This window comes from Balaenoptera ricei, chromosome 16 (assembly GCF_028023285.1).
Source record: "Balaenoptera ricei isolate mBalRic1 chromosome 16, mBalRic1.hap2, whole genome shotgun sequence".
Classification (NCBI taxonomy): domain Eukaryota; kingdom Metazoa; phylum Chordata; class Mammalia; order Artiodactyla; family Balaenopteridae; genus Balaenoptera; species Balaenoptera ricei.
Window position 1 is genome coordinate 36004375 of NC_082654.1, and position 13389 is coordinate 36017763.

At 40.8% G+C, this 13389-nt stretch overlaps 1 protein-coding gene across 5 annotated transcripts in view; it reads right to left on the reverse strand.

Moving 5' to 3' along the window:
• Positions 1 to 13389, reverse strand: part of PCGF5 (polycomb group ring finger 5) — a 115342-nt gene that overhangs the window by 40498 nt on the left and 61455 nt on the right. For all 5 annotated transcript variants that reach the window (XM_059899760.1, XM_059899761.1, XM_059899756.1 and 2 more), the window contains exon 3: positions 4456 to 4552. In XM_059899760.1, coding sequence (XP_059755743.1) covers positions 4456 to 4552 — 97 coding nt within the window. The remainder of the gene's footprint in view (positions 1 to 4455; positions 4553 to 13389) is intronic.

A 13389-nucleotide genomic window follows, 5' to 3' on the forward strand; every position in this document is an offset into this window, starting at 1 on the left:
CACCCTTTGACCTTTTCTACAGGCTGCCTTCCTTGAAGATCTCACCCACTTCTGTGACTTCAAAACTAACATATAGGCAGATAACATATATATACACACACACACACACATTGCATCTCTCTGCTGAGTCAAGTTCCATACTTCCAACAGATGCTGAATATCCCAAGCACCTCCTTTTGTTCATATATGTCAAGACTATCTTATCTATTCTCCTTCAACAAAATACTGAATACCTCTGTCTTACTTTTTAAAAATTAAATTTAGAAATGATACCATATCATTCCCAAATAGGCTCAAAATGCAAGCATTATTTTAACCTACCTGTCTCTCCTGCTTCACATATTTACTCACCAAGCCCCAGACAGCTGCTTCTCAATGTTTCTCCCACCCAGTCTTTCCACATTTCCCATCCTTCCGTTCCCTCACTTACCACCCTATTTAGAGGACAGCATAGAGAGATTTCCCCTTACCTTGACATGCTCATGATGAATTTTCCTTAAGCACTAATTTGATCATTATTTGCCTGCTCAGGAACTAATTTCTTCCTACCACCTGGCTTCAAGTGTTTATATAACTTGAGTCCAACCTACAAAGTGTAACTGGTGCTGCTCTCCTGTCACTCTTCTCTAGCCAACTGACTTGCTCAATTATCCCCAAGAATGCCTTGCCTTTTCCAATCTGTTTTCCTCCCTCATGCTCTTCATCCTGGCTCAAATACTCTTTTCCAGTTCCTACTCTCCAACCAAGCTGATGTTACCTGATTCTTCAGGACTTACCTACTAACTCCTTCACAAAGTTTTCCCAGACTATTTAATAGTAGCAGTGTTGAAGAGAAGTATTATTTCTCTTCTTCTTAATATTTGTTTTATCAATGTAATACACATGTATAATTTACAAATCAAACTTCCCCGTAACCTTATATGAAAATACAACATTTTTATGCCCCGCCCTCTCTGTTCCTGATTCTTACAACCCCAGGGGCAACTTCTTTCAAATCCAAGCTGTTTCGTCTAGTAGTTACTTTCATATTTCTATATATATGATAGATAGATAGACAGATGATAGATTAAAAAACAAAGCCATTCTTTCTCTGCTGTCTAGGTTTTTCTGACCTCCTTCTGTGGGAGATAAAGGTTTAGCTCTCTGATATCATCCTGCCATGCCCCTTTCCCCCCAACATATGTTTTCCCAACTCTCATCTTCCTAATAGTCTTACTGCCATTTTAAAAATAATGAGTGTTTACATGGTTAGGATTATCTAAATATTCACAGTGTACTCTGATTAAAGATATCCCCTCCTTCAACTTTTTTCTTTCCCTGGTGTTAGTAATTGCTTTCTTTTCTTCATCTGCTACATACCCATTCCCAAATTCTCTGAAAGAATTTCTTCTTACTATGCACAAACGGTTCAGGAATCACCTAGTTCCATTCCTGTCCCCGTGGGACATCACTCCTCACCAACGTCATGTTCTCGCTGCCCTCGCCGTCCATTCAGGATTACCCCACAGCAGCCGTTACAGCCACAGCGTGCACGCACTTTTGACTCCCCTGTCCCTCCCTCACTTGCTCAAAATCATTTGGTGTGACCACACCACCAGTCCAATCCAGCTCTCCATCACCTTCTACCCATGGGCTGGAAAGCCCAACCACACCCCTTCAAATTCGTAACTACAGCCCAGGTGTGCCTTTCAGGTTGCCAGGACTCACACTACACTTCCCAGTCCATTTATTCTCTTACTTTCCTGGACAACACACTTTCTTCTCTCGCCAACCCCTACACCTGCCTTTTCCGTCCTTACTCTTGGCTGATAAACATCTTCTCCTCAGTGAGACACAAACTTGCACAGACTCTGACCACCACATCTACCTATGGCATCTGCACCCATGTCTACTCTGCCCTCCTACCTGCTGCTACACATGACCTGTATGAAGCCAGTCTCTTCTATTAGATTTCACTCCCTCTCAACCACCCAAGAACACTGCTTCAGCAATGCCCCCTCTCCCCAACTCTCCTATTATTACCTTTTTGCTCTTTCCTGGATTAGTCCCTTCACACATGCCATTATTTCTCCCACATCACAACAAAATAGAAAAGCCTTCTTGACTGTACTTCTCTGAATGGCTACCATCCCATTTCTTTGCTCCCACTCCCATTTGTGGCAAAACTTGAAAAAGTTGTCTATACTCACTGTTTCTAATTCTTCTTCCTCCCTTTCTCTCTTGTAACAATCCAGTTAAGTTTTTGCCTCACAGCTCTACTGAAAGTGCTCTTGTCAAGGCTGATGACCTCCAAGTTGCTAAATCCAACTGTCAACTCTGTCTTCACCTTACAACATCAGACACAGTCCATCACTCCCTCTTCTTTGCTTGGCTTCCAAGCCGCACACTTGGATCTTCCCTCTCCTATACTGACTGTGTCTTTTCAGTTTCCTTTGCTGGTTCTTCCTCCTCTCCCTGACCTCTCAATGTTGGAATGCTCCAGGGATCAATCCTTGGTCCTCTACTCTTCTCTCTGCACTCACACCCTTACATGATCTCATCCAGTCCCACAGTTTTAAATACTGTCTACATGCTGAAGATTACCAGATATTTAACCCCAGCCAGACCTCTCCCCTGGAATCACCCTGGAATCACAGACATGTATATTCACCTGCCAACTTCTCTCTTCTCTGAAATGATTAACAGACTCAACTTGTCCAAATCCAAACTCCCCATCTACCTGTCCCCCAAACCTGCTCTATCCTTAGTCTTCCTTAGCTCAGTTAATGACAACCCCATTCTCTAATTGCTCAGGTCAGAGATCAGGTCCACAATCTCTGAGCTCCTGGCCCACTACCCAGGCTCCCTTCCTGCTCCTCAGACAAGCTGCAGGTGCCCTCCTAACTCCTGACTCAGGCCGTGTGCACGGGCTGCTCCCCTGATCTGAAACAGGCACGCTTTCCCCAGACTTATGCATGGCTAATTCCCTCAGAGACAGCAATTCTGTGCTCAAATCTCACCTTCTCAATGAGGCCTATCCTCACCATTTTATTTAAAACTGGCATCTGTCCCTCCCTTCACACCCCTGATGCCCCTCACTTGCAGCACCTTCTCAGAGCTGCTGATTCAGAGGGTCTGAGGCAGGGCCCAAGAACTGTCGTTTCTAATAAGATACTAATGGTTTGGGGACCACACTTTGAAAACCAATGGGCCAGACATTTACTTAAAGACAAATTATTCCAACTATAGGCACTAACATAAAAAAGAAGTCTAAAATGTAAGACTTGCAAATCCAGACTTACAGGATGGCAAACATCACATAGAGATGAAGTTAATAAGGGCTCTCTAGAGAATATCTAATTCTGTTTTTCAATGGGTACTTTCCTGAGATTGCACAGTTGATCTATGGTAGAGCTATGATAGGAACAGTGGGAAGAAAACGGGCTTAGTGGTGAGGACACCTGGCTTGTAGCTGGGAAGTGACATTTGAGTTTGCTAGGACCTTAGGCAATGTTGTCACTTCTATAAATTTCAATTTCTAATCTTGAAAAAGGATTTGGATTAGGATCTTAGGTAGCACTTCTATCTTTAAAAATATATGATTATACTTCTTTATATTATTACTATTTATTTGGTATAATGATTATACCACTAAGTAAATGGTAAAAAGGTAGTCATTTTTAAAATTCTTTTAAATTTTACATGAATGTTTGTTTGTACACTCTTTTTGAATATATGATACATTTTAAAAAATTAATAGTATCAAGGTTAGTCTCCCTGACCATCAGGTCTGCCCTCTTTCCACTACCGTGTAGCTCAGCAAATATAGAGTATTTTGTAGAATGTTAAAATACTGAAAATAGGGGACTTCCTTGGTGGCACAGTGGCTAAGAATCCGCCTGCCAGTGCAGGGGACACAGGTTCGAGCCCTGGTCCAGGAAGATCCCACATGCCGCGGAGCAACTAAGCCCATGTGCCACAACTACCGAGCCTGCGCTCTAGAGCTGTGAGCCACAACTACTGAAGCCCGTGTGCCTAGAGCCCGCGCTCCACAACAAGAGAAGCCACCGCCATGAGAAGCCCGCACACCACAACGAAGAGTGGCCCCCGCTCGCTGCAACTAGAGAAAGCCACGTGCAGCAACGAAGACCCAACACAGCCAAAGATAAATAAATAAATTTAAAATACTGAAAATAACTACAACTTAAGTAACTTAAGCAACTTAAAGTAACTTAGAGCCTGAGATAAAGTTATAATTTTTAACTTGGAAATGTGTTTCTTAAATATTTAATATGCACAGCCTTATTTTTTGTTTCCTCTTAATAAAATACTTTAAATTGAAATAAAATGTTTTAAAATGAAAATCATAAAACCTACATTAACTGAGTCAAAGAGCTAACGAATATGATGCATAATAAAAATTAAGAGTTTATATAATTTATTTAAGTTAGTTGAACTAAAAATACATTTACGTACCTCAACATTTCTAACGGGTTTGTCTCATGAACCTGGTTGCCACACCTTGGACAATCATTGCTGTCTTCAAAGTGCTGGACAATACAAGTCTTACAGACTGAGAAGAAAAAAAGATGTTAGGTTAAAATACATCATTTGAACTTAATGTAATTAGAAATAGTCCTTAAAAATTATCTACTACATGTAAAATGCCATTCTTTAATCAATAAAACCTTAACATTATAACACTATAAAAAAACCCAACTGAAGTAAAGCCTACTGCCACAATACAAAAAGTACAGACTATTCTGCTTATTGTTTTTCTTAAATATATTCACAAGCCAAACAATTCATTCATAGCACTATAAAAAAAGCTGATGCGTTTACATAAAATGATAGGATTTTCATTTAAAGAAGTAGGACAAGGAAAGGTAAAAGCTGGTAAGTCAAGCCCATCCTGTCTTCTCCAAATAAAAATCAAATCTGAAGCACAAAATCTGTGTAAATTAAAGATTCACTTTCCATGCAATGTTGAAAAAACTTGAAAATCTAGTATGTTATCTTTAGAGATTTTAGAAATTTACCCCCAAACTGGAAATATGAAAAATATATATATATATATTTTTAAAATTTATTTATTTATTTATTTATTTTTGGCTGTGTTGGGTCCTCGTTTCTGTGCGAGGGCTCTCCCCAGCCGCGGCGAGCGGGGCCACCCCTCATCGCGGTGCGCGGGCCCCCCACAATCGCGGCCTCTCCTGCTGCGGAGCACAGGCTCCAGACGTGCAGGCCCAGCCGTTGTGGCCCACGGGCCCAGCCGCTCCGCGGCACGCGGGATCCTCCCAGACCAGGGCCCGAACCCGCGCCCCCTGCGTTGGCAGGCAGACTCCCAACCACTGCACCACCAGGGAAGCCCCGAAAAAAATATTCTTGTTAAAATTATCTCAAAATGAAATAGGGCTAGAAAGTACTCGTAAGCTTTGAACATACAGAATCTCAAATTCAAATATTTATGTGTGTGAAATTATTAATTACAAAACCATGGATTTTCTATGTAGCTCTATTTAGAAGACTGATGGTATCTGCAGATGTGGAACTCACGGATATGGAGGGCCAACTGTAAGGGACTTGAGCCTTAGAAGATTTTGGTATCCAAGGGGATATTGGATAAATTAGCAAAATTGATGGATGGCAAAATAAAAATATACATATTATAAAAAAAAAAGCTGGTAAGCCTGCATTTATTTCTTTTACTAAAAGTTTATCTGAATGCAACATAAATAGTTCTTAATAATACTTGAGAGTTTTCAGTATGTCTGGATTACTTTTTACTGGCAGGGTGCTCCTGGGACAAGCCAGGAGCTACAACGGAACTCCTGGCCTGTGCAGAGTATGAGGAGTCTGTGCTCACAGACACTGTAATTCCAAGGGGCACGAAGTATGGGTGGTGACATCAAGCTGGTACAAAAGCACAAGAGGTAAACCGAAAGAATGACTGAGAATCTGAAAGGGATAATTAAGATTCAAATAATACTAATCTTTCTGGTTATGAATCTCTCCCACCTTTTCCCTAAGCTTCTTACCTACCAACTGTCTTGCTCAAAAACCTTTGACATATTTACAGCATCTGAACTGTAAGAATTTTTCAGTCCAATTCCCTATTCCAGTACTTCCTCCTGCATTTTATTACCCTGTGTAATCTTAAATTTTCACCTGGTACTGATCAGCTCCCCCTTTTACAACTCCATTACAAACTACTTTCCCCCCTCCTTAAGCCCCACACTATCTAAAAGAAGTAAAAGTTTAAGTAAACAATTGATCAAGAGTAAACACTAGGATTCCTACCACTGAGATTAGGTCTGAAAATTCAAACACATCACACATACTGGTCAGAGCAACAATGGTCAGGGAAGAATTCTCCTCAGTAACTAATTTTAAAATGATCAATACATACAGAGAATAATATCTTGGTATTTCCTTTCACTTATTTATTCATTGATTCAATAGCCAAGCATTGTACTAGAAGTTGGGGGTGCAGGGGTAAACAAAACAAAGTCCATACCCTTATGGAGCTTATGTTCTATTTGGGAAGTGAAAGAATTTTAGTTAGTAATAAGTGATATTTACAAAACAAACAGAAAAATGATAGAGTGGGTGTGTGTGCGTGTGCAAGAGAGAGAGAGAGAGAGAGAGGGAGGGAGGGAGGGAGGGGGAGAGGGGGGGAGGGAGAGGGGGAGGGAGAGAGGGAGGGAGGGGGAGAGAGGGAGGGAGGGGGAGAGGGTGAGAGAGAGAGAGGTAGAGAGAGAGAGAGAGAGAGGTAGAGAGAGAGAGAGAGAGAGAGAGGTAGAGAGAGAGAGAGAGAGAGAGAGAGAGAGGGGAAAAAGCACGAGAGAGAGCGCACACGTGCGTGCTGGGGGCTGGTAGCTATGTGTTAGGTAAGAGTGATCAGGGTAGGACTTCCTAAGAAGGTAACATCTGAGCAGATTTTTTTGTTGTAAGAGTACACCCGAGTCCCCTATTCTCTACCTCTTTCTACCATGACATACAGCTATTACGGTAACAACCCTTTACTATAATTCTCACAAAATTTGGATGAAGACAGTATTAGAAAACCTTAAAACAGAAAAAGCGTAGATATGAATATATCTGTCCTCCAAATTTCTTGGCCTCCAAAACATTCTAAATGTCTTTTAAAAAGTTAATGTTTGGGAGGGAGGGCTGCCTTGCTAAGCCATACTGAGGTAGAAGGAAAAAAAGCTCAATTCTTTTGCAGATTGCTGGTATTTGCTCTTTTCCCAGGGACACTAGATCAATCTCTGAAATTTGGGAAAGAAGGCAAATAGTACAGATAAGAGGCAAGAATGAAGGGGTATTATAAAGCCTGATCTTGTCCTGAATCTCTGATCCTGCCCTGGGGCTCTGTTGTTCAAAAGGTTTATCATGCTCAAGGTATTCAGGAATTCCTGGTTGTCTACCGGCCTTGGCCAAACAGAGAGGCACATGACCTGCCCAGAGCAAGTCTTCATCTGGGTCAGCCAAAAGGCTAAGGGCAGGAGCCTATCCTCCCAGGGGCAAAGATATTAATCTAGGTTGTTCAAGAAAGAAATGTGAGGCTCATTTGTCCAGAGGTGCACACAGTTTCAAGAATAAGGCTGCTTAAGGCCAAGGCAGCCCCAGTGCTCAGGGATGCTGATGGGGCATATTAATCTGTATTCTAGATCTGGACGGTCCAACGTGATAGCCACTAGCGGCATGTGGCTCCCAAGCACTTGAAATGTTGCTGCTTCAGGTTGAGATGTGCTGTAAGTGTAAAACACATGCCAGATTTTTAGAATGAAACAAATCTCATTAATAATTGTTATATTAATTACATGTGGAATTGATAATATTTTAGACATTGAATTAAATAAAATATATTAAAACTAATTTCATTTGTTTTTTTTAAGTGGCTACTGAAAAATTTAAAATTACACAGGTGGCTCACATTTTATTTCTACTGAACAGTGCTGAACAGAGGGAGATAGAAAGCCCCATCAGGCGGTGAATTTATTTTTCACACCAACATTTGAGATACAGTATCTTATTCTTCTTTTGCAGATGAAGGAGAAGAGGTTTTTACAAGCTAGGTAACCTGCCTTCCCTGATGAATGGCAGCATAGAGACTTGAATCCAGGTTTTCTGATATGAAATCAAATTTTGCAGATTAAAAAAAATGTTTTTAACTTTACAAAGGAAAAGAATGTAATGTAGAAATACCATCCCCCCAAAACATCTTTAGCATCTCTGCTAAATCTGACCACCAAGTAAACATGACAGATAAGCCATCCCATAGGGCATAGGAATTAACCTTACTACATAAAATATTACATTAAAAGAATTAAAAAAAATTTTTTACAGATGCTAAGGCCCATAATTGTCTTTAATTAAATTTTTTTCAAATAGTTTAAGAGAAAAATTTAAGATGTTGAAATATCATATTTTTACTCTAGTTTTCTTTTTTGTTCAGATGATTTGGTGGTGGATGCCATCATTTTCATCATAATCATTAACAATTAAAAGGTTTATGTAACAGGTACCACCCAAACACTTCAAAATATATTTAATTTGACACAATTTCACAATTTAATATTCATTAAAACCCCATTAATTAGGTAATATTATTAGGCCTCTTACAGATGAAGAAACTGAATAGAGAACTTCAGCAATTTGCCAGAAATCATGGAGCCAGTAAGTGGCGAAAGCCAGGATTTGAATCAAGAGCCCATTTTCTTACCCAATGCATACCTATATGCTACATTGTCTTCTAACTTTATATCTATATATCTAAAGTATACAGAAAAAGAATGCCTTATCCCTTAATTTGGGAGCCTTAAATATGTCCACTTGTAGAATTAGAACTCCTTTTAAACTGAATATTTTGCACAAAATAGCCCTTTTAAGTAGCTTATATATTCTTACAAAAAAAAATTCTAGAAAATACATCTCCCACATGCTTTTAAAAGCTGTTAAATAAAGCACAAACTTATATAAATTAGAACCTAAGGAAATACAGGCCAGAAGTTCAGTGAAACTGAAAAAAAAAAAAAAGTAAAATGAGAATTTGCTTTCCCTTAGACGCTTAAAAAAAAACTCATCACTACAAAACTGACCTTTGATTCTTAGTTTATAATTTGGTTTATACAAGCTGAAAAACACATTTTAAAAATATCTTAAAGATTTAATACTAAGCTGTCTAACTGCTCAACTGCTGTACTGGCTAACTCAACTGGTCCAAGAATGATGTTTTAAAAGGTCCCAGTCTGCGGTTAAGACTGTGTGTGGAGACCAAGGAGAGACTTCATCCTCACCAGGCACTGTATAGAGAGATGCTGGAGCCAGCAGAAACACCTGGTCAGAAAGGGAGTTAGGCTCACCAAAGATATCCCCAGTTGGAAAAGCACTTAAATGGTAACAAGTGCTAACATTTACTGAGCATTAACCAAGTATCAGGCTCAGGGCTTTGTGTGGCTCACTGTATGGACTGCTATCATCCTCCTCTGGCAAAGGAGGAGTGCGATACCGGAGAGCCTGAGCAGGCTGCCCACATCTGCCCAGCCGTGTAGCAGACAGGGCACCCAACCCCACGCTGGATGTGCGGCTCAAGGCCTAAAATCCAAACCACTACGCAACACATCTTAAAATCAATACCATTTGGTCCCGAGCACCAGGATTTCATATTTTTAACTAATCTTTATATTTAGCTCATCACAACCATCATTAAACCATTTGGGCAGCCAAAGCTTACTAAGTGAAATCGTTCCTTTTACCATGTCTTAGATTTGAACTAGGTTGTTATACAAATTAGCAGGGAAAGAGTCATTGTGTCATCTAAAGCAGTGGTTTTCAAATTCAGATGGACACCACAATCACCAATGAGATTTTTTAAAAGAACGTATTCATGGTCCCCATCCCAGACCAATTAAAGCAAAATCTCTGGGAGATGAGCGCCAGGACTCTAACTGTGCAAAGCGCTCACCGAAGCAGCCAGAAGACAACCGGGAAAACCCCGCCACAAAATCCTTCCCGGCTACTGCCTCAGTGAGGCCGCCCCATTCCAGGTTGTGGCCCTCTGCCAAATCCTAACCAAAGCCACTTTATCATTCACCACTAGGGAATCACCGACACAGGACAAAACATAATCAAAAGAATATGGGATTAATGTGTTCTCTCTCTATAATGCAGACTTACATGAGAAGCCCAGGCAGTATGGCACAGTTGTTCTAGATAAAAGATAATCTTGAGGCAGACAGCTGCATCTGAATCCCAGGTTCTGCCATTAGGCAAATTACTTTGTGCTTCTCTGTACTGGGAGATAACACGGGTATCTATCTCACAGGGTTCTTAGAAGGATTAAATGAGATAATATATGTAAAATGTGTAAACGAGTGGTAACTTAAATAAATACGAGCTATCACTAAGTTAGATTGCTGGATGAGCATAAAATCATAATAAAAAGAATCAGTAATCGAATATTGAATGGCATCAGAGCATGATTAGTTTGACGCATGTATCTTAAGTAACAGATGACCTTGCTAATGGAACTTGAAATGTCTATCATGTACTGGTATTAACCCTCTGCAGCCCTGTTCACCCTAGAGATAGTTTTGCAACTCAAGTATGATATTTATGGCACACTGCTTCACCTGAGTGGGAACTGCCTATCTTTGCATGTATGATACTTCTTTTTCTGGGGTTGAGGGTCCAAGATTGACCAACGCTTTCACATTATACACTCCTTCCTTAACTTTATATGTTTAGTACAATTCTAGCACAGTCCCACTGGTCTAGGAGAAACCCTGTTGTGTCTCTTCCTGATCACTTTGCATATACCTGCTCTGAAGCATCATTTTATATTGATTCCATAGTTTAACTATTAAAAGGCTATCCTATTTTTTGTATTTTCAAGTTCTTGAGGGGAGCGGGTTCTTCACAACAGGTACAAAGCCCATTTGTTGTTGCTATCTTGGATGTATGGTCTGCCCACATCTCTCATAGAAAGCTAACTTCCCAGCTTTTAATGACACAGTGATCTACGGAAATTTCTCTTCTTGAGCACCAATTCTGCTATCACTGATAATAAACCAATAACAGTCTTTTCTCTCATGTCCTTGGTCGTGTCATTCATTAGTAATGCTCTGTTTATTAAAAGTGATCAAAGGCTGACTTCGTTAAAATCACCTGAGTGTGTTGGTTTTATCTGTCAACATAGAAGCATATTTTTCCCTCCTTCCTTAAGCACATCACTATCTTCATGTGCCTTTCTTAATAACACTCATTTGATACAGTTCACCTTTGAAAAATATGTCTGTTATCTACTAACAGTTTATAAGTAAACTGTGGTCATCTGCAAAGAGAAGAGGTATCAATTTGCTGCTTTTGATACATACTTACATGTGAAACTGACATTATTTATTTTTAAAGTTTTCCAGAATAGCTGTAATTTGCTTCCATGAGACAGTATCTCCTGGTCTTATTCATATAAGGAACTAATGAACATCTTATGTTATACGTGGCACAGTTTTCAAAGGCCTACATGAGCTGCAATTTCTTGGAGAACACTAAGGATAGCATTACTTTCTACTGAGGAGAATGCTTTATTCTTGTTTTTGCCAGGACAGAGGGACAGGCAGCAAGGCAGAGCCCGCTGGACAGGGTCAGGACACAGTCTTGGGGCTTCAGCACCGTAGGGGAATCTGAGACCAAGCAGGTCAGGAGACCACAGAGTCCAGGAGGGCCTTCCACAGACAGGCTTATGGAGTCAAGTGGGACTCCAGGGTGAGGGCAGACTCTAGTAGGTCAGTGAGTGTAATAATGACCTCATTCCCTTCCTTATCAACATAAATTCCATGACCAATCAGATAATCACTTCCTCACACAGACTCTAAATAGCTTTGCTCTACACTTCAACTCTTCTTCCCTTCTCTTCTTTTGTCATACTTGCTCAGTTAAACTATTAACCCTAGCTAAATCCAACTCTCTGCATACTCTGCTCTGCAAGATTACAGCTGAACACTGTGGGAGAAAAACATGCATCACGCTGATTGGTCTCTCACCTTAAATTCATGACCATGACCCTCAAAAATGGGTCCTTCATCTGCCAGGCAGTCACCCTCAATGCCCTAATTCCATATGCTCTTCACCAATACTTCATACCTTTTCTCCTCTCTCCTCAAGCCCTCACTTATCCTCCCCCATCTCCACTCTCCACTGATGACCTCACTTCCTGTTCTACTGAAAACAAAAGGAAAGAAGAAAAAAAAAGGAAACAGAATTTATATCACCATACCTACTCACTCACTAACATCTAAACTTTGTGGTCTTGCCTGTTTCTAGAACTTTCATGTGTCAATCTCTGCTCTGTTCACTAGACCCCCTTCCAACAACCCGAGAACATTGCTCCATTGCTTCTCTCTCGCCTGTGTCAGTCTTCTGCTATCTGCTGAAGATTCCTATCAACATTCAAACACATTATTTCCCCATCTTTAAAAAAAAGAATCAAACTTCTGTTGACCCTACTTCCCTTGTCAGCTATCACTCCATTTCAGAGTTACCTATACTCTCTCTCTAATACCTCTCTTCCCATTCTTTTTTCACCCCTTCTTTACCTTCATTAAGGTGAAAGACTTACATAATCATTGTACATTATCAAAACAATGAAATTAAAACATTTCCATCCTCTCACACCCACCCAGACTTCCACTCCTTACCACTCCACTGAAAGTGCTCAGCGAGATTATCCATGGCGCCTGTGCTGCTCAGCCTGGGCCTTCCTCGGTCCCATCTTACTCAACACAACTGACTCGGCCGGTCCCTCCTCCCCGACACTATGTGTTTGCTTTGTCTCCCAGGACCCACTCTGTTTTCCTCCTACCTCACTGCCTCCTCCCCCTCCGCACCCAGGGCTCAGCCTTGGCCATCACCCCTTCTCCATCTATGCTCACTCCCTTGACGCTCTCACTGATTAAATATGATCTAAATGCTGATCATCTCCAGACTCATATGTCCAACTCCCAACTGGTTGGGATCAGGTATCTGATCAGCCAACTCCTTTACCTTCTTAAATCTGTTCAACTGCCACCTTCCTGATGAGGCCTACCCTGAGCACAGGCCTACCTTAAGTGGTCATACCTTCTCACTGACTGCCCAATTCCCTGTACCCAGCTTGACCTTCCCTTTTTCTGTAGCATTTATCACCAGAGTGTACCATCATTTATACACTCTGACTTACTGCCTACTATGCTGCCTGATGTGTCCCAGGTGCCCAGAGTAGTACCTGGAGGAGGAGGTGCTCAGTAAATATTTGTGGAATAAATAAGGACACAGGGGTTAGGAATAGCAGAGGGAGCCACGATTTTAGGACTCACAGGAGTACTACTGTAGTCAAGTCAGAAATCAGCCTAGATTTTCAACTAAGGC